At 37.5% G+C, this 20,852-nt stretch overlaps 1 protein-coding gene across 1 annotated transcript; it reads left to right on the plus strand.

Moving 5' to 3' along the window:
• Window positions 1-515: 515 nt before the first annotated feature.
• On the plus strand, window positions 516-17,334 carry tspan33a (tetraspanin 33a). The gene is made up of 8 exons (XM_058417816.1): window positions 516-831; window positions 10,879-10,933; window positions 11,036-11,163; window positions 12,036-12,110; window positions 12,991-13,086; window positions 13,172-13,300; window positions 13,557-13,718; window positions 14,481-17,334. Exons 1-8 carry the CDS (start codon window positions 736-738, stop codon window positions 14,580-14,582), a joined length of 843 nt encoding a protein of 280 aa, XP_058273799.1. The 5' UTR covers window positions 516-735; the 3' UTR covers window positions 14,583-17,334.
• Window positions 17,335-20,852: the final 3,518 nt, after the last annotated feature.

Raw genomic sequence — 20,852 nt, forward strand, 5'->3', positions numbered from 1 at the left:
ACATTTCTATCTCATTTTATACAACTGAGCAATTGAGCTTAGTGGACCTGGTATTCAAACTCACAACCTTCTGACCAGTAATAGTCCAGTACCTTCACCACATTCCACTAGACTTGTGCACATATCTGAGAAATCACTAGGGGGCGCTATTTCGCAAGTGTTTAAGCAAATCTCTTTAATCAGCAACCAAACACTAAAGTTTTTTATTGCGATTTTTCTTCCTGTTAGACCGAAAAGAAACTGTAAACCATTAAATTTAATCTGGGGGGGGGGGAGAATTTAGATTGCATCAAAGATATGTATTAAAGGTATGTTTAAGAAGGATACTAGGTCAATATTTGTGAGATATTTATTAGAATAAATTAGAAATTAGAAATGCGCAAAAATCATCCTGTCTCATACTGTCGGGAAAAATAACAATAACATGGCAAGAGGAGCGGGATTTAAAGTGTTTATTGACGAGAAGGTAAAGAGGACCGCCCAATAAAACACACACACACACACACACCAATCCGGAAATAACAAACACAAGTTAATGAGTCGCAAGTATAGGCAGCGGCTCAGAGACAGAAAATGTGCGCCTCGGGGCAAAGGCGCGCCGGTGAGCTGCTGAAACTCCTCAATGGCTGAAGGTCCCTAAAGGACAAGCTCCACATTTACCCCTTCTTCTTTAACCAGTGAAGTTTCAGAACCTAACACGAGTCTTTTCATCTTCACAAGACTGCAGCACTGATCATGGGGAGAAGAGGAGCAGCACAGAGAGATGAAGAGTTCAGTTTTGTCAGTCCGGTCGTCAAATATTTACTCTTCTTCTTCAACACGATATTTTGGGTGAGTCGCAACCTGTCCAGCTGATCCTGACTTCTTTAAGGGTCAGCTCATAACCATCTAGTCTAGTTAGTGCACTTGTTTTGGGTTTGTGAAATGACTCTCTAGGAATGTTTTATAGTTTAGTTGCTTGGCCAGTTTTACCAGTGGTCATGATCATTTCTACCTCATATAATTATACGGAAAAAACATCATATTTATGTCAATATCATAGGATCATATGAATGTGTACTTCATGTGAAGTAAACCTGTTATGTGAAATATGTTTCCTGCATGTGAAAATAAATCACTACATGTGAAAATTCCACATAACATCACTGAAATCATGTGATTAGTCACATGTATAATTCATTCAAGTTTTACAAAATAGTAGTTAATAAGTGAATAAAACATCTGACCTACTGAAGTTAAACCACACCCCAGGACTGCATCCTGTCCTGACACGAGCATCATGTATGAAAAATCGCATGGATCTTATATGAAGTTTACACACATGGTGTTATTTAGATGTTTCATACATGGCTAGAAGTGTAAATAATGTTATTTTTTCACATGCAGTGTGCAAAATGCTGAGTTTCTTCACCTTTAGTGGGACTCTTAAAATTTATTCTTCACATTTAGTGTAAAAATTCTGAATTATTTTAACTTTCAGTGTGGAAAAATTTTTGTTTGTTTGTTTTCCATTTAGTGTGAAAAGTAGATTTTTCCCCCGACATTTAGTATTTAAAAATTCTGATTTATTTTCACTTTGAGTGTGAAAGATTTTGATTTCACATTTATTATAAAAATTGATTTATTTTCGTATTTAGTGTAAAAAAAAAAGTTTGATTTATTTCACCTTCAGTGTGAAAATTTTGATTTTTTTAACCTTTCACTATGAGATTTTTTTTACTTTTAGTGTAAACATTTTAATATAATTTTTTTTCACATTTAGTATGGAAGATTTGATTTTAATTTTCACCATTAATGTAAAAATTAAAATTTATTTCCCCTTTAGTTTTGAAATTGTTTTTTATACTTAATGTGAGAATTCTAAATTATTTTCTTCTTTAGTGTAAAAAAAACCTTTAGATTTTTAGATTTAGATTTAGATTTTTTACTTTTAGTGTAAACATTTTTGTAGTGTAAAAAAGTTTTTTTTTTCACATTTAGTGTGAAATATTTTAATTTTTTTTTATATAGGCAAGGTAAAAATTAATATTTATTTCCTCATTAGTTTAAATATATTTTTTAATGTGACAGTTCTGAATTATTCAATCTTTAGTGTAAGAATTCAGTTTTTCCCCACATGATTTATCGGTTTTCGTATCAATTTTCCACACCCCTGATATTTACTTTAGTTTTTCACATGATTATATAATGCTTGCATTACTGCATACACACTACTGCTCAAAAGTTTGGGATCATTTGCATATTTCAGCTTGATTTCAGCTACGGAGGAAGACTCCATCAAGCCAATACATCTTGTAGGACATGCTGCAGCAGCTATATTTTCTATTCAGACTCATTTCGTGTGTATTTCCTTGGAAATCAGTACAATTTTTGAGTGATCCCAAACTTTGGAGCGTTAGTGTAAGCAAAAAACCTGCTCATGAGTAAAGCGTGACTCTTCTCTCACACTTCATTCTGTAGAACCTTACAATGTTTTTCTGTCAGAAAAGTGTCCAAATAGAATCTCTTTAGAAAGCTAGAGCCATTATCCATCCAAAGAACCCCAGAGGAACCTCTTTTATCTAAGAGTGCATTTCAGATATTAAATATTTGAGCCTATTATCCTACATAAAAGAGTATGTCTTCTTTTGAATGGATTGTGTTGTAGTTAATAATAATAGAGTTAAAGGTAAACCAGACACACGCTAGCAAGGCAGTGTGATGTAATGATATTAAATAAAATATAAAAATAAATAAATAAACAAGGAGTGCCAGGCTTACAAGAGAGATGTTGTTCATCAAGTTTAACTTTCTCTTTGGACGAGGTTACAGCCGGATCCGATGACAGACCTCTTTCTTCGTGTCGCTTTTTTTAAAACCTTTAGAAAGCTTGTTGCTGTTGCTAAGCACCAGGACTCATTTATTCATATGCAAAAAGTGCAACACACTGGTTTTTTGGGGGGAAACCGGGGCCCCTGTTGCTGTACTTTTCATTCAGTTCACAAATGATTCATGCCTCCTCGAAAACACTATCAGACACCTGCTATGTTCGAAACAACAACACAGAAACAACCACAATAAGTTATACAGTTATAGATTTATTACTTTTTAGTTCTGATTAGTTCTTACTACTTACTACTGAAAGTACCTCTGAACGGTGGCCAAGCAGAACCCATAACAGATCATCATATCGCCCTGTTATTCCGTTATATCTCACAGCAACATGTAAACATGAGCAATTTTTATTTATTAAACAGTGACATCCGTTTTTATTCACTTTTGGAACATCTACAAATGATCAATTATGTTATAGCAGCTACAAACTGACCTATTTCTTTTTAATAATTACTGAGAAATCACAAGGCAGGGGCACTGGTGGCTCGGTTGTAGGTTTCTCGCCTACCATGCCTAAGGCCCGGGCTCGATTCCCAGCCAGTGCCCAAACCCCAGCCAGTGGCTGCAGTGCCGGTCCCAAGCCTGGATAAAATGGGAGGGTTGTGTCAGGAAGGGCGTCCGGCTTAAAACCTGTGCCAAGTTGTTGTACTGACCAGTTGGTCCGCTGTGGCCACCCTTCACACGTGTAGGGAGCAGCCGAAAGATCAACAACAACTGAGAAATCACAAGGTGTAAACTCCTCAGCGGATGAAGATATCAGCTGTGATTCTAGCCGTAGCTATACAGACGTGCGGTATAACCCACACAATTGCAAGCTTGATGTTACTTTTATACGACGGCTCTATAAAGAAGAAATTCATTTCGAGTAACTGACAGACATTTCACGACACGATATGGCCTGAATGATGAACTTGATCCTAAAGAACCTACGCTCACGTTATAGCATGTTTACCTAGCTAGTTAGCTTACAGTGATTTGTGATCTGTGGGTAGCACTGTTGCCTCACAGCAAGAAGGTCCTGGGTTTGAATCCCGGGTTTGAACTTTCTGCAAACTTTCTGTGTGGAGTCTGCATGTTCTCCCCATGTCTGCATGGGTTTACTCCGGGTAAAACACAATCCAAAAACTTGTACGTTATGTTGATTGGTGATTCTAAATTGCCCATTGGAGTGAGTGTGTGGTTGTCTGTCTATATGTGTGGCCCTGTGATGGACTGGTGACCCCTGCCTTTCGCCCAATGTGTGCTGGGATAGGCTCCAGCAGATCCCCGTGACCCTAATTAGGAATAAAGCAGGTATAGAAAATGGATGGATGATTTGATTAGCAGCTCTATAATACTGCTAATATAAAAATGAAGCAATGTGCAGTTCTGTATGATCAAAATGATCCATCTGTTCATTTCAGAGCCACTTTAAAAGTGCAGAGATTCTATCCATTTCTGTAAAGTTAACACTTGTCAGAGCTTGTCATTGTAGGCCTGAGTGTCTGCCGCTGATGTGTCAGAGTTAATGTTGTTCAACAGTGGCCTAACATCTTGGAGGAATGTTGGCATGATGCAGCACCTCTCCTGACAAAAATGGACATGTCTTAAATCCTTTTTCCCCAGAGGCCAAAAATGGAGTTTTTGTTATGTTCATGTTCGGTACTGAGTGTCTTTCTCCTGTCTCACTCCACAGTGGTGGTTAATATGAAGCTCATATGTAAGTAGACACTCAGGACTTTAAGAATTTGGAGTGTTTCAGAAGGATTTCTTTTTTTCTTTAGCCTACTAGGGGTGATCTATTCATAGAAAAGTTCCAGGTTTGTTTTTTCCACACTAATGTTTGTATCTTCAAAGTAAATGTTGATATCGAACCCATTTCTGCTCTCTGAGACGCTCCAAGTGGTTGTTCATCTAAAAAGCAGCTCAGATTTGATCTTCAGCCAGTAAAATTCTGTGTAAGGTTCTCCAACAGAGGGAAAAACACACGTCTAAATCACACTGAAAGCTAAACAGACTCGTTTTAGATCAGACTCACAGCCTGAACATCATTCAGTTTGTTTACACTGATTGAAAACGTCCCATAAGTCGATTAAACAGCAGTGTACTAGTAAGAACGGTTAAAGGAAACTGAATGAGAGAGATAGAAATAACAGAGACAAACTTTACGTTAATCCGAGATTGTTTTTAGATTAGTTTTGTTTATTTTGAATGAGTTGAAGCCATAAAAAAGAACTAAGTTGCATAGTATATAGACTTTTTGAAACACGGCATGTCTTAACTTGCTTAAGTCTAAAGCTGTAGGAAGAACCTCACACACACACACACACACACACACACTCCATAACCGTGCTTCTAAATATTTAAAATTGAAGATCAATCGAAATTATAATCAGCTACAGACAGAAAATTGTGTCAAATTCTGTACTCAAGTGAAAACATTATATATCTGACTAAACGCTACGGTTAACGCTGATTCAAGTTCATCGCTGAAGTTCAAGCATAAGAATAATAATAAATAATATTTAGGTATGAAAATAAATAAACCTGAAAGTAAGATTCATTTGACCAAAAGCATCTTAATTAGTGACTTTTAACAACTCTCTTCTTCCTTCATTCTCTTAGCTAGCTAGCTGTCACAATACATTACATTTCTGGCAGACACCCTTATCCAGAGCATCATACAGTTTCATCTCATTTTGTACAACTGAGGGTTAAGGGCCTTGCTCAGGGGCCCAGCAGTGGCAGCTTGGTGAACCTGGGATTCAAACTCACAACCTTCTGGTCACTAGTCCAACACCATAACCACTAAGCTTCCACATTTCCAATACAAACTGTTGTGATGGAGACAACACAAATTTCAGCGATAGTTATTGGATTACAGCGATAGGTATAAGGATTAGATTCAAACTTAGATCTGAAGTATAGATCTGAAGTAGAGATCTGAAGTATAGATTTATACTAGATCTGAGGTATAGTTTTAACACAAAAGTCTGATGCTTATGACTTTACTGCTAAACATATGATTATACAAAAGAAATGTCATCAAGAGAAAACAGAGATTTGTCTTTGGAAATGTAGGAAGTAAAAGTCAAACCTCTGATTACAGAATGATATTAAAGCATCAGCACGCCCTGTCTGAGCGTTGAGACGCAGATTAAAGTGTGTGAAATCGCTCTGGAGATCTTTCTTCGTCTCTGGTTTGGTTGGATTTCAGTCTCCGAGAGCAGACTGCGAGGTTTCGGTGAAATAAAAGCCGCAGCAATCCGATACTCTGAATCCGTGAGCACAGCTTTGTGTTGAGGAACCCGGCTGAGGTGAAATCCGAATAAAAACAGAATTGTTGCTCTCTTCGTGTGATGTTTTCAGAGGCGTTTGCACTTGGATGCACTTAAATAAAGTTGCCTTTTAGTTTGACTTTTAGTCTGCACTCATTAACGCAATGAAGGCTGCCTTTAGAATTAAGCCAGTGATCTAGAAAATGGAGTTATCTTCACTAATTAAAGACATTTTGCCTGTTTATAAGTGCTGAATTGAAGAATTCCGTGAGCCTGTGTTGGCTGCGATGTCGACTTTTGTGTAATTCTGTATGTATTAAGCTCAGCATAGAAAATCTCACTTGGAAAAAGTTCTTTAGTAGCCGATATGGACTTAAAAAGATAAGATAAGAAAACAAAAGATAAGATGAATCTTTATTCGTCCTACAGTGGTTTCCACGTTACAGCAGCAAGAAAAAAAGAAAAATGTGCAAATATGAAGCAGAAAGATAAAGAAATCTATATAAATACAGAATAAAAATAAAAATAACAATAATAATAATTTCACAAAACAAACAAACAATTGCACTGCATATCTCAAATTGTTGTTATTGCACAGAATTGTAATTATTGTAATTACACAGTTTAAGAATATCGCATACAACAGGTTATATCACAGTTATAACACAGTATAAAAATCATATAAACAGTGTGTATTATGGCGACTGGTTCACTGGGAGGTAGTCTAATAGCAGTAGGGAGAAACGACCTTCTGTATCGCTCCTTCAGACATTTAGGATGTAGCAGTCTGTCACTGAAGGAGCTGCTCAGAGATGTAACTGTGTCATACAGGGGGTGAGAGTCATTCTCCAGCAAGGACGATAGCTTAGCTACCATCCTCCTTTCTCTCACCTCCTGTATAAAAATTAAATATTTTCAACAAGAGAGCATAAATATTCAATTTGATTCAATTTATTTGTATAGTGCTTTGAACAATGGATATTGTCTCAGAGCTGCTGTACAGAAGTACAGAAACATAGAGAAAAAAAAATTTAGCTTAAAGTTAGGTTAAAGTAAAATATGCTGAATAATCTTAAATAATCTGGAGCTTGTTGATTTTTCAGATGAGCAAATGTTGTCTGCTGCAGCTTTATTGAAGTCACATATTATAATCAGATATGCAGTAGGTGCCATTATGATGGTTTCTAGCTGCTGTTATGTTTGGGATTTAAATCAGTGGCCAAGCGAATTTTATGTAATTTTATTTATTTAATTTAACATCTCTAAGACATTTCTTGTAAGGTCTCAGCTATCAGGCTAGCTGTTTGTTTTTGTTTTTATTTGTATTTATTTATTATTTTTTGCTGTCTTCATGTTGTCTTATTTAATCTATAAGATTAAATTAGATTGCCGGACACTATCCTGGATAAAGAGTTGTGTCAGGAAGGGCATGTGGTGTAAAACCTGTGCCAAATTGTTGTGTGGACCAGTTTGGGTGACCCTCACACATGTAGAGAGCAGCCAAAAGATCAACAACATTTGATTTTATTTTATCTTAATCTTATACAAATATGGTTTCACATTGTTTTTTAAATGTGTTACAGCTTTAATGCACGTTCCAGGATTTCACGATTTGGTGATCGCAGAAATGCACAAAAAGTCAATCAAACTCAGTGATATTTTGTGGAGCTTGTGATTTTGTCAAAATTACCGCAGGTTCAGGACAAAACGTGTCTCGTGACATCATCAGAACCCGTGTTCAGCTAAAGCCCTCTTTCATTCATGCGTCTTTACTCGTAGGAATTTAACAGAAGATTCCTGTTCTTGCAATTTCCCAGATTTGTTGAGTTTTCTGCAAAAGTTTTAAAAATAGCTGCAGCAACATCAAGCATTTTTGGCTGCAACAATCACAAAAAACTCCAGAGGGACTGACTTGACTTGACAATTGCAATCCAAAGATGCATGACACATTAGGAGCCTAATAAACAACAAGCTAGTTATGTAGCTAGCTAACTAACAGCGAGGAATACAAATATTATATCTTTTCTAATCAAATAAAGGACAGTGTTCGTTTTGCATTCAACTAAAATTTTACTTTAGAAAGAAATTCCCATTCCCTTACTAACATGATTAAGTAGTAATTTAACTCTAAGTTAAAATGTAGTGTAATGAAGTTTCCTGTCATACCTGCTGCCCCCCCCCACTTACACTCATCTATTAGGCAGAAAGTGAACATTTAGTCCTCAAAGTTGATGTGTTGATGTGAAGCAGGAAAAATGGACAAGCATAAGGATTTGAGCGAGTTTGATGAAGGGACGAATTGTGATGGCTAGACCACTGGATCAGAGCATCTCCAAAACTGCAGCTCTTGTGGGGTGTTCCCGGTCTGCAGTGGTCAGTATCTAGCAAAAGTATTCTTTATATCCTGTAAATTATGAGGTAACTTACACAACTTACAGGACTTAAAGGATCTGCTGCTAACATCTTGGTGCCAGATACCACAGCACACTTTCAGGGATCTAGTGGAGTCCATGCCTCGATGCAAAAGGGGGACAAACACAATATTAGGCAGGTGGCCATAATGTTATGCCTGATCGGTGTATACACAAAGCATTTACAGTGCAAGCATGAGGCAGTGTGATACCTGCCCCAGTGGAGCTTTATTAGTTATTAGTTACTTAATAATAACTAGAAATTAAATATAAACAATTGATGGTCACTCAAAAGATGTAACTAGTATTTTAGATAAATTTGGAGTTATTCCCCTAAATGGAGTTGTGAATAATACTTTGGGTTCTGCTTGGGTTCTCCTATAGATGAGAAGATCTTGAGCTTGAACAAACCTTTTAAACACCCGAGTGCTCAGCAACTCTGTATGAATGAAACATGTGGGATGAAGACAGCTGAATGTGAGTGAGCTGACAATCCCACCAAACCAAACGTGTGATATGAGACTGTGGGACTATAAATAAACAGAAAAGCAGGATTTTCTTTCTTTTTTTGTTTTTGGTTGTCCAGGAGTATCATGATGTGGTAAAAGCGTAGGCTAGTTGGAACACAGCTGAAGTGTTCAAACAGGTATTGCTGGAATTTGTGTGATGTGAATCATCTTTGTAAGGGAGTGGCCAGTGCAGGTCTCGTGAAGGAAACTTCAATGAGATGTTACATTTCAGCGTCATTACAATGAACCTGGATCACTCTCACTGTGACCTCTGAACCAGATCAGGAACTCTGCTAGCTAGAACATCCTGTATATCTACAGTTCAGTGCAAAAGTATGCTTGTCGGTCTTTCAGATGTGCAAATGTTGTCTGTCGCAGCTTTATTGAAGTCAAATATTATAATTGTATATGCAGTAGGTGTCATTATGATGGTTTTCTAGTAGTTAAATTATGTCTCTGTTATCCAGCTAGCTGTTTGTTTTTTTTATTTGTATTTATTTATTATTTTTTGCGGTCTATATGTTGTCTTATTCAATCTGTTTAATTTCTTAGTTGTGTTTGTGTTTTATTTTATTTTATGTGGATGTATCCTACAACAATCCCAAAGAAGGAAAAATCTAATCTACACGACAATAACAGAACTGCTGAAAGGATTTGAGGCAGTTATTAAGGCTAAAGGTGACCATTGTTGCTTATAATACACTGATCAGGCATAACATTATGACCACCCGCCTAATATTGTGTTCTGCCAGAACCTTTCTATCAGAACCAGCATTAACTTCTTCAGCAATTTGAGCAACAGTAGCTCGTCTGTTGGATCGGATCACACGGGCCAGCCTTCGCTCCCCACGTGCATCAATGAGACTTGGCCGCCCATGACCCTGTCGCCGGTTCACCACTGTTCCTTCCTTGGTCCACTTTTGATAGATACTGACCACTGCAGACTGGGAACACCCCACAAAAGCTGCAGTTTTGGAGATGCTCTGATCCAGTGGTCTAGCCATCACAATTTGGCCCTTCGTCAAACTCGCTCAAATCCTTACTCTTGTCCATTTTTCCTGCTTCTAACACATCAACTTTGAGGACAAAATGTTCACCTGCTGCCTCTAATATATCCCACCCACTAACAGGTGCCATGATGAGGAGATCATCAGTCTTATTCACTTCACCTCTCACTGCACATAATGTTATGCCTGATCAGTATACATAAGATAGGAGATAATCGGTCTTATTCAGTTCACCCTTCACCTGTCAGTGGTCATAATGTTATGCCTGATCGGTGTAATAAAGAATATCTATTAGACAAACTTAATGCCTTGATGCTGTAAAGTAAAACTCAAAAAAAAAAAAAATAGAGGTGAAGCATAAAATAATTGATTTGTCTTCATTTGTTCACTTCTTCATTTTTTCACACACTTCTGTGTGTGAAGTAGCACCTAAACACCCACTGAAATCACACAACCACAATTTACAAGCTTTATTCTCCAGGATGTGGTTTCTCACTGAATCGAGCGAAACATCAACAGGAATTCCCCAAAAGGACTTCCTTTACAATTCAACCCTGCTCTCTGAGTTACATCCTTAATGATGATTAAATTTTTTATTCTAATTACCTACCTCTGTGTTAATCCGGTTTAATTGCTCACTTTCTGAAAGTGTAAAGCCTCATATGTGTGTTTTTATGAATAAAAAATAAATCAGCTAGTTTGTCACAGCTCTAAATTGAATGGACTTTTAAAAAATATTTATTCATAAACATTTATATTCTGATGGTACTGGAACTTGGTCTGAATCGTGGACTAATATTGTCCTCTCTCTCTTCATTAGATCATCTCTGTGGTGCTGATGGGCATCGGCGTGTACGCCAGGATCAGTAAATATAGTAAGATGATGATCCAAGTAGCAGACACTGTCTCTTCAGAGTTTCTGTCTTTTCTTTTATAAACCACGACCTACTGCTAGCTTCTGTCTTTCTCGTCTCTAGATGGGGCGATGGCGTGTTTAACGGTGGACCCCTCCATCATTCTGCTGATCGTCGGAGTTCTCATGTTTTTCCTGACGTTCTGCGGCTGCGTGGGTTCTCTCCGAGAGAACATCTGCCTCCTGCAGACGGTCAGTTTTACATCCAAAGCAAAACAGATTCGTTTCAACAAACAATATTATACTATCTCCTACTCTCATAAGAATAATAAAAGGTATTAGATAGGTTGATGGACAGATGGATAGAGATGGATTGATAGATGAATGGGCATACAGGCAAACACCCACAAACATCAACTCCAGTTATGAAAACAAAAATGAATGATAGATGAGCAGATAGGTGGACAGATGGGTGGATGGATGGACGGATGGAAATGAATAAATGGGAGTATGGATGGATGGGATGGAGAAAAAGCAAAAATATGATGGATGGATGGATGGATAGTGGGATGGATGGATGGATGAGACAGCAAATAAGTAAAAATATATTGGATGGATGGATGGATGGATAGAAAGCAAAACTATGATATATTATATTATATTATATTATATTATATTATATTATATTATATTATATTATATTATATTATATTATATTATATTATATTATATTATATTATATATGACAGATAGATGAATATATGGGAGTATGGATGGATGGATCTGTGGGACAGAGAAAAAACAAAACTATGACTGATGGATGGATGGACAGAAAATGAAAATATTATAAATAGATAGATGGACAGATAGATGAATAGATGGGAGGATGGATAAGACAGTGAAGAAGCAAAAACAACAAAAATAAAACATTAAAACAACATTCCTCACACCAGGAAACAAACTGCAGCAGATATGAAATAAATAAATAACCAATAAAGGAAAGAAAAATAATCGAGTGGAAAATAATATTTCCGGTGCAGGTCATGTGATGAGGTTTTAGTGAATCTGTGTGAACAGGATCTGTTTTCTCTGACACTGAATCATCTTTGTGTTCTTATCTGCAGTTCTGTATCTGCCTGAGCCTCGTCTTTGTGCTGCAGCTGGTGGCTGGAATTTTAGGTTTTGTCTTTTCAGACAAGGTAAAACTTAAAAAAAAACCCCAACATATTTTGTACGATGGTGTTTATGAAGCCTAAGAGCTGATTTTTATAAAGATTTTTATAGGCTGTGGTCGTGAATTTATATCTCGAGGCCAGAAATCATCTCATGGTCATGAAACATTATCACGTGACCACAAGAAGTCAAAATTGTGGCTGTGAATTGTGTAACTTCATGTTGTTGTTATTATTATTATTATTATATAATCATATTGTAAATAATTAAATTATTATTATAGAATAATAATAATTTAATTATTTATAATATGATTATATAATATAATATTGTTATTGTTATTATTATTATTATCATTATCATTATTGTTGTTGTTGTTGTTGTTCTTCTTCTTCTTCTTCTTCTTCTTCTTCTTCTTCTTATTATTATTATTATTATTATTACTGCACCATAACTGTGGCCAGAAAATGATTTCCTAGCCTTTATTACAAGAAGTGTACCTCATGGCATCAGTCTATTATCTTTGTGTCATATTTTTATAACTATCCCTTATTAAAAAAAATAACCAATGTCGCCTCAGAGGCTTTTTAAATCTTCATCATGATGTTATAACGTCTCTGGATAGCAGTGTATGAATTTATTACACAGGTATTACACAGGATTACGTTTTCTAGATGTTTAAATGTAAAGAAAGAAAGAAAGAAAGAAAGAAAGAAAGAAAGAAAGAAAGAAAGAAAGAAAGAAAGAAAGAAAGAAAAGCATCTAAAAGAAGTTTTATAGGACGCGACGACAGGAAGCGCCCCCTGCTGGTCGTGTATTATTTTAGATGAGGAATATTCATATAATTCGTTTAATTAATAAAACTAAACTTGTGTAACTTGTGTTTCACGTGTCCTTGCATTACAGGTACGCTATAGAGTGTCCGACATGGTCAACAAGGCAATCGAGCATTACAGAGATGATCTGGACCTGCAGAACCTGATTGATTTCGGACAGAAAGAGGTTCTTTTTATTTTATCTTTATTATAAGTGTAATGTATTATTGTGCTGTTCTGGCATGTGTTGATGTTCTCCTGTTATGCACTAGTTTGCCTGCTGTGGTGCGGAATCTTTCATGGACTGGTCCAGCAACATGTACTTCAACTGCACGGAGGGGAACCCGAGCAACGAGCGCTGTGCCGTGCCCTTCTCCTGCTGCCTCATCTCTAAAGACGAGGTGAGGGGATAATAAAACCTAACTGCTCCTCATGACCTCTCTCAAGATCTCAAGCTAAAGGGGCAAGTCTGAAATACTACTACTACTACCACTAATTCTACTACCACTACTACTACTACTACTAATAATAATAATAATAAAAACATTCACACTGAAAATGATTCAATTGTAAATATTATAGATGATCTATTTTTGCCACTGAGTGTATGTATGTCTGTATGTACATCTACTCCCTCTGCTTCCTGCCTTGTCACAGGCTCTGATAAACACTATGTGCGGACATGGCATGCAGAAGCTGGAGATGCAAAAGGCTAGCGCTTTCATCCACACCAGTGGCTGCATCGACAAACTCGTCAACTGGGTCCACAGTAACCTGTTTCTGCTGGGAGGCATAGCACTGGGTCTCGCCATCCCTCAGGTACGAGGCTACCGGTGGACAAAAAACAAACAGGAGACATCTCATCTTCATTATACAGCACAGACTTTTACTCATGTGACTAAATTTCTAATTAAACCAAAGACTCTCTTTAAAAATAAGTCTAATCAGTGAGCTTGTTGATGAAAGAGCACATTAATGATTGTTCTAACTGAGACCAAAAAATTAAGCTGTTTTTATTGTGTCCATGTTGATGTTTGAGTGTCTTTGTCATGTCTCACTCCACAGTGGAGGTTAATATGAAGCTCATATGAAAGTAGACACTCAGGACTTTAAGAATCTGTAGTGTTTCAGAAGGAGTTCAGTTTTTCCCTAGAATTCTAGGAGCGATATATTCATAGAAAAGTTCCAGGGTTATTTTCCACACAAATGTTTGTATCTTCAACGTAAATGTCTATATCAAGCCCATTTCTGCTCTCTGGGATGCTCCAAGTGGTTGTTCATCTAAAAAGCAGCTCAGATCTTCAACCAGTAAAATTCTGTGTAAGGTTCTCCAACAGAGGGAAAAACACACTGAAAGCCAGTCCTGACTCATTTACTTTCAAGATAGAAAGTAATCACCAGTTAGATTAAACACCACTGTGTGTGTTACATGACAAAGATATTCAATGCTGAACATAGAGGGGAAAAAAAACGCATAAATTAAAATTTTTGGCCTCTGGTGTAAAGAGTTAATACACACTACTTGCTTGTATTTCAATTGGAATGTAAGGAAATGTAATTCAGTCTTCGCTTCTCTCACAGCTGGTGGGAATCCTGCTCTCTCAGGTCCTGATAAACCAGATCCAAGATCAGATTAAACTTCAGGACTACAACCTGCAGCACCACTCTGACCCATGGAGCTGAATTTACGACTGCACAGTGAAAACCCTCGGTCTCTCAGACACTCGGAATTGTTTCTCTTAATAAGTTAAACACTGTGCAGTAGATTTATCTGTTTATAACAGTTACTGTTACAGATGTTGTTAGTCAACAGATTTGGAAGCTGAAATTAAATTAAACGTAGATAAAAAAACAAAAAAAATTAGATCCGTACAGCTGTAAAAAGATATTTATTCATTTGCACTAGGGGATTTTTTTCAATAACAGGCAACATTATAAACACTGTATAATTTCAGAAGTGCCTCCTTCAGCTTCAGAGTAAATGACTAAAATCAGCTGTCCATGATTTACAGAATGATAACAATTTATCTTTTGTGTGTGTGTGTGTGCATTTGTAATTTTTTGTACATTTCAGGGTTTTTTTGTTCAGTATTTTGTCCTGTTTTTGCCCTTGGGATACGCTATATTGACAAAGGTTTTGGGACACCTCTACCAAATCGTTGAATTCAGGTGTTGTTCTTCAGGGGTTGGACCAAGATATTTTGGACAATTTTATGCTTTGTGGGAACAGTTTGGGGATGACCCCTTCCTGTTCCAACATGACTGCACACCAGTGCACAAATCACGGTCCACAAAGGCATGGATGAGAGAGTTTGGTGTGGAGGAACTTCACAGAGTCCTGACCTCAACCTGATAGAACACCTTTGGGATGAAATAGAGCAGAGACTGAGAGCCAGACCTTCTCATCCAACATCAGTGCCTGACCTCACAAATGTGCTTTTAGAGGAACGGCCAAAAATTCCCATAAACACACTCTTAAACCTTGTGGAAAGCCTTCCCAAAAGAGTTGAAGCTGTTATAGCTGCAAAGGGCGGGACAACTCCATATTACATTCAGGCAGACGTCCCAAAACTTTTGGCAGTATAGTGTATTTTGTGTATAAATTCAAATGTGTGTGTTAGGTGACAAAGTTTATATACACCTTGTAATAATTAAAAAAAAAGAAAAAAAGAATTATCATTAAAAATTACATTTTGTTTTGTATTTAGTTCTGCCTTTAATAACTGACTTCACATAACACTTTTTTAGTCCATAATACAATAATAACAAAAAAGGCCCTGCATGTTCGTCACTTTTCCAGCATCTCATGCCTATCTGACTCCTTTCCATTGGCGGTTATATGAAGCTGAGTACGACTGAGGGACTTGAACGCGATTAAACTATTACAAAAGCTAAAAACACAATGCGTACATGATAAAATCCAGGGGGCAAAAACATTTCACCAGGATGATCGGTGTAAATTCATTCAATTCAATTCAATTTATCTGTATAGCGCTTTTAACAGTGGACATTGTCCCAAAGCAGCTTTGCGGAAGAAGAGAAACATAGAAAGAATGATAAAGTTTAAGTTATTGTTTATCGCTAACATTTATCCCTAATGAGAAGCCTGAGGCGATGGTGGTGTGGAAAAAACCCCTGAGATGACATGAGGAAGAAACCTTGAGAGGAACCAGACTCAGAAGGGAACCTCATCCTCATTTGGCTGGAATTACAGTGCTCAGGACAAACAAGTGACTCATGAACAACTTTCACAAAGCATACAAATCATCCAGGCAACAACAAACTGGATTAAGTGCTGGATTTGAGCATGTGTAAACACTTGAACTGGTTCTTTTTGTGTAAATTCAATTATTATTGTGTCCTATTATGGTGGATTGATCTGTTAATTCAGGGCAGGACTAAATTAAAACACAGAGTTTTTGAAAATTAAAAATGATGAATATTTTCCCTTTTTTTGCACATTAAATTATATATATAAAAATATATAAGTTTCTTCGTAGCTCAAATACGATACAGCTCACATTCAACACGATGTTTAGATTAGGTAATGATTTCTCTGATTACACTGATTCGTTAATTAAATAGTAATAATACAGGCCACATCATCATCACTGACCTTCTTAAAGAAACCACATTTACAGAAATAATCATGCTTTGTGCTAGGAGCAGAATCTTCTGATTGTATGTGGTAGCTAAGTGGTTGGATTGTTGGAGTTTGAATCCCAGGTCCACCATGCTGACACTGCTGGGCCCCTGAGCAAGGCCCTTAACCCTCAATTGCTCAGTTGTATAAAATGATCTAAAAATAGAAGTCACTCTGGATAAGGGTGTCTGCCAAATGCCAGAAATGTAAATGTATGGATATGTCCAAAACCACTCCAGAGATGGAGCAGAAGTCATGCGCTCTTTGATGGAGCTTTGCGTTTGCTTTGAGTTAGATATACTGGGTTGGTTTTGGGAAGTGGGAGGAAACTGGTGAACCCTAAAGGAACCCACACACTCATTTGAACTCAGGATCTTACCCTGGAGCTTTGAGATGATGAGGGTAACGTTACCTTCTACACCACCACAGTTTAGTGATCATTATATGAAATCATAAACAAACTGTAAAACATTTAGAGAAAATTTACATTTATTAAAACTTAAAGAGTTCAATATCCAAACCTTTTCATGACAACTAGAGTAGAAATGAATCTGGCGATCATGTTTAACGTCACTTATATTTAGGACACTTCCTTGCCAGACCACCAGAGGGTAACCTTGTGTATTTTGTGTTTGTTGAATATTCACCTTATTTAAGTTCCTGTTTTTCACATGACCTTTCTCTAGCTTCTGTTGGAAGCCTGTGTGTTTGTTGTATTCACTTTTTGAGTGGTTTTGTATGATAGAATTTGTTTTTACTCACTTTGTTCAAGATTCCTGTTAGTAGTTTGTCCAGCACTGTAAATAAAAAGACAATCTAAGTTAAGTTGTCTTTATTTGTCACATATACATTACTGCACAGTGAAATTCTTTCTTTGCATATCCCATCCTTGGGGGTTGGGGTCAGAGCGCCATGGTACAGTGCCCCTGGAGCAGGGTGGGTTGGGGGCCTTGCTTAAGGGCCCAAAGGGGCAGCTTGGCAGTGCCGGGGCTTGAACCCTGATCTTCCGGTCAACAACCCAGAGCCTTAACCACATGATCTGAAATTTACATCTGCCCTGATGCAATGACACATTGCATGTATGATGTCATTATTTGTCTGCTTAGACAAAATACAAGTGCCTTTATCTCTGGTAAAAGTAAAAGTCCTAATTACTACGAACATCATGTAACATGCACCATATTACGTACCGCCATCTTGGATACCCCTTGTTTCTGATTGGTTGGCTACCATATTATTAAAATATGATTGAATAAAATATCCCATGAAAGGATTTCAGGATGTCTTGTATGAGTAAATAATTATCTTAAACACATAGTGTATAAGAGATGGTGGAATATGGTATAAAACAACCACATGCTATTAATCAGCAGCCATTTTTCTGCGCTCCTGTGTTCTCTCCCCGTTTATACACATGGTTTGTCAGTGCTCTTCTCTCTCAGGGGTTCCCCCAACAAAAACACAGGTCTGGTCTATAATAAACACGCCTCATCTTCTCTGAGCCTTAAGCCCAGACACGAGGTGTTTGTCTTGGCTAAGAAGCAGTCCTGTCTGTTTATAACCGACTTCAGACACTGGGTTATCCTTCTTAGCTGTGTTCATTTATTTGGAATAAATATAAATGTAAGAATGACATAAGTGCTTGGGATTTCACTGTTTAGAACGACATGGTGAGTAAAGGACATGGAATTTTCTTAAGCTTTCTCCTCTCAGGGTGTGTAGAGTAGAGGATTTAATACGACTCCTAACATGTTTCTGTCAGTTTCACAGTAGTTACTGAATTATACGTGAGGAATAAATTAGGGTTATTATGCAAAAAATATATATATATTTTGTATGTATTAATGCTGGGACTTCTGAGAAAAGACTAAGAAGTCCTACGGACTGGACGTCTTCCACTTATTGGTAATTAAACTGACAAAGGTTTTGGAAATTTTTGTTCTAATGTCCTTCAGTATTCATCCATTCAATGCTTAATCCTGGTCAGGATCATGGGAGAGCACATGGAGCTTATCCCAGGAACACTGGCTGTGAGAAGGGAGCACACCCTGTATGGGATACCAGTCCATCTCTGAGCACCACATACATACACTTTTACAGCTACAAATGTAGGAGATTTTCAATGACTGTTTTTGGGAAGATGGAGGAAACCAGAGAACCCAGAAGAAACCCATATGGGAGAAAAGAGATGTTCAATGACTGGAATGTTTTTGGAAAGTGGGAGGAAACCAGAGAACCCAGAAGAAACAAATATAGGAGAGAGGAGACATTCATGGACTGGAGTGTTTTAGGAAGTTGGAGAAAACCAAAGAACCCAGAAGAAACCAATATGGGAGAGGGGAGATGTGCACTGATTGTAAAACCGGAGAACCCAGAGGAAATCAATATGGGACAAAGGAAACGTTCACCGACTGGAATGTTTTTGGGAAGTTGGATGAAACTGGAAAACCCAGAAGAAACCAGTATGGATGTTCATCTTCTGGAAAGTTTTTGGGACGTATGAAGAAACCAAAGAACCCAGAAGAAAACCGTATGGGAGAAAGGAGATGTACACCTACTGGAGTGTTTTTGGGAAGCCGGAGGAAACATGAGAATCCAGAAGAAACCCATATGAGAGAGGGGAGATCAGAAAATACATGAAACCCCAGACAGACAGTAACCCGAGCTCAGGATCAAACCGGAAACCTGAAGCTATGAAGCAGCAGAGTTACCCCGTCTCTCTCTCCCAGATATTCATTACTATAAATTCACAGCTAGACAGAATTATAGAGAGCGAGGGAGGTGCTGGGCCTCACACTCAGGGAGACAGTGTGTGTGTGTGTGTGTGTGTGGTCTCCTCTCTGACTCACTCTATAGTAGCCATGCTTCACAAGCCTTTTAAGGTGGTCCTGTTCTGGAAAGACAACACTGCAGACCAACCACAACCTGATACAAACTCACTGCTGCTTTAAATCTGAAGGATATAATCACATCTACTCAGAGTTCATTAATATCTCTAACTAAAACATCCTATATGTTTATGTCTAGGGAGTACCAAACCACATCGACTAGAAGACGAGGAGATTTTCACCAGCAGGGTCTGATTTACGTTAATCCAGAACAGAGAAACACAATCATCACAGTTTTTCAGACCTTTTTAAAGGTCAGGGTGTGTGTTATGAGCAGATTTACCTCAGGAACAAAAGAGTTGACTCAAACTTGGTGTATTTGACTGCGGTATCAGTGTAAAATATTGTAATAATGTAAAACGGTTATTTCACAATATTAATACAGATAATAAATTGGACACGGACAGTCCCAGAGCATTGAGATTACGGTCACTGGCTGTAATGTTAGTGTCAAACATGACCAAATATCAGGCAGAACTCTGGTATTATATCATATTATTATCATCAGTATTTAATGACTGATTATTTCTGTACAGTTAACATTATATCAGCACTTTTAGGTAAGAATAAACAACTATTCAGTGTTACTACAGCCAAGCATGAAATATTAGTATGAACAAGTAAATAAAATTCTTTATTTTATAGTAAAAAGTTTTGATGATACATCTGTTAACACCTTTATTCCTGTTATTGTGAAACCAGATGTGAAACTGATGTGATAGCTCAGTGTTTCAGCTCAGAGGTTAAGACTTTGGACTACTGACCACTAATCTGCCAGTGCTGCGCCCTTGAGCAAGGCCCTTAACCCTCAACTGCTCAGTCGCTTTGGATAAAAGCATCTGCTAAATGCCAGAAATCTAAATCTGAGGAAAGTGCAAACATGATTAGATAACAGAGTGTCAGAAATTTGTAACAGAAAACCTAAACACTGTTATAGGTTGAATTTTCCTTCAAAATTTACCCCAAAAGTGCATTTTATCTCCAGGACATTGGAGAACCCAGTAGTAACCCTTATATGAGCGGAGAGAAGTTCACTGACTGGAGTGTTTTTGGGAAATTGGAGTAGACCGAAAAAACCCCCCAGAAGAAATCACTACAGGAGAGAGGAGATGGTCAATTACTGGAATGATTTTGGGAAGATGGAGGAAACAGGAGAACCCAGAAGAAACCCATATGGGGGAGAGGAGATGTTCACCTACTTGAGTGTTTTTGGAAACAACGTTATAGGTTGAATTTTACTTCGAAATCCACCCCAAAAGTGCATTTTATCCCCATTGAGCAAGCCAGAGTTGACGTAGGTGAGGAAAAACTCCCTGAGAAGACATGAGGAAGAAGCATTAAGGAAACTCATCCTCATCTTGGTGACATTGAATTGTGATTAAAAAATCATTTCCCTTCCATAACTGTGTAGTATTTGTAGTG

Source organism: Hemibagrus wyckioides, linkage group LG19 (genome assembly GCF_019097595.1).
Source record: "Hemibagrus wyckioides isolate EC202008001 linkage group LG19, SWU_Hwy_1.0, whole genome shotgun sequence".
In the NCBI taxonomy this organism is placed as follows: Eukaryota; Metazoa; Chordata; class Actinopteri; order Siluriformes; family Bagridae; genus Hemibagrus; species Hemibagrus wyckioides.

Coding starts and splice junctions, on each gene's coding strand:
- tspan33a (XM_058417816.1), top strand. CDS start 736: ATGGGGAGAAGAGGAGCAGCACAGAGAGATGAAGAGTTCAGTTTTGTC. Junction 12,111..12,990: donor GTTTTGTCTTTTCAGACAAG/GTAAAACTTAAA, acceptor CTTGCATTACAG/GTACGCTATAGAGTGTCCGA. Junction 13,087..13,171: donor TTGATTTCGGACAGAAAGAG/GTTCTTTTTATT, acceptor GTTATGCACTAG/TTTGCCTGCTGTGGTGCGGA.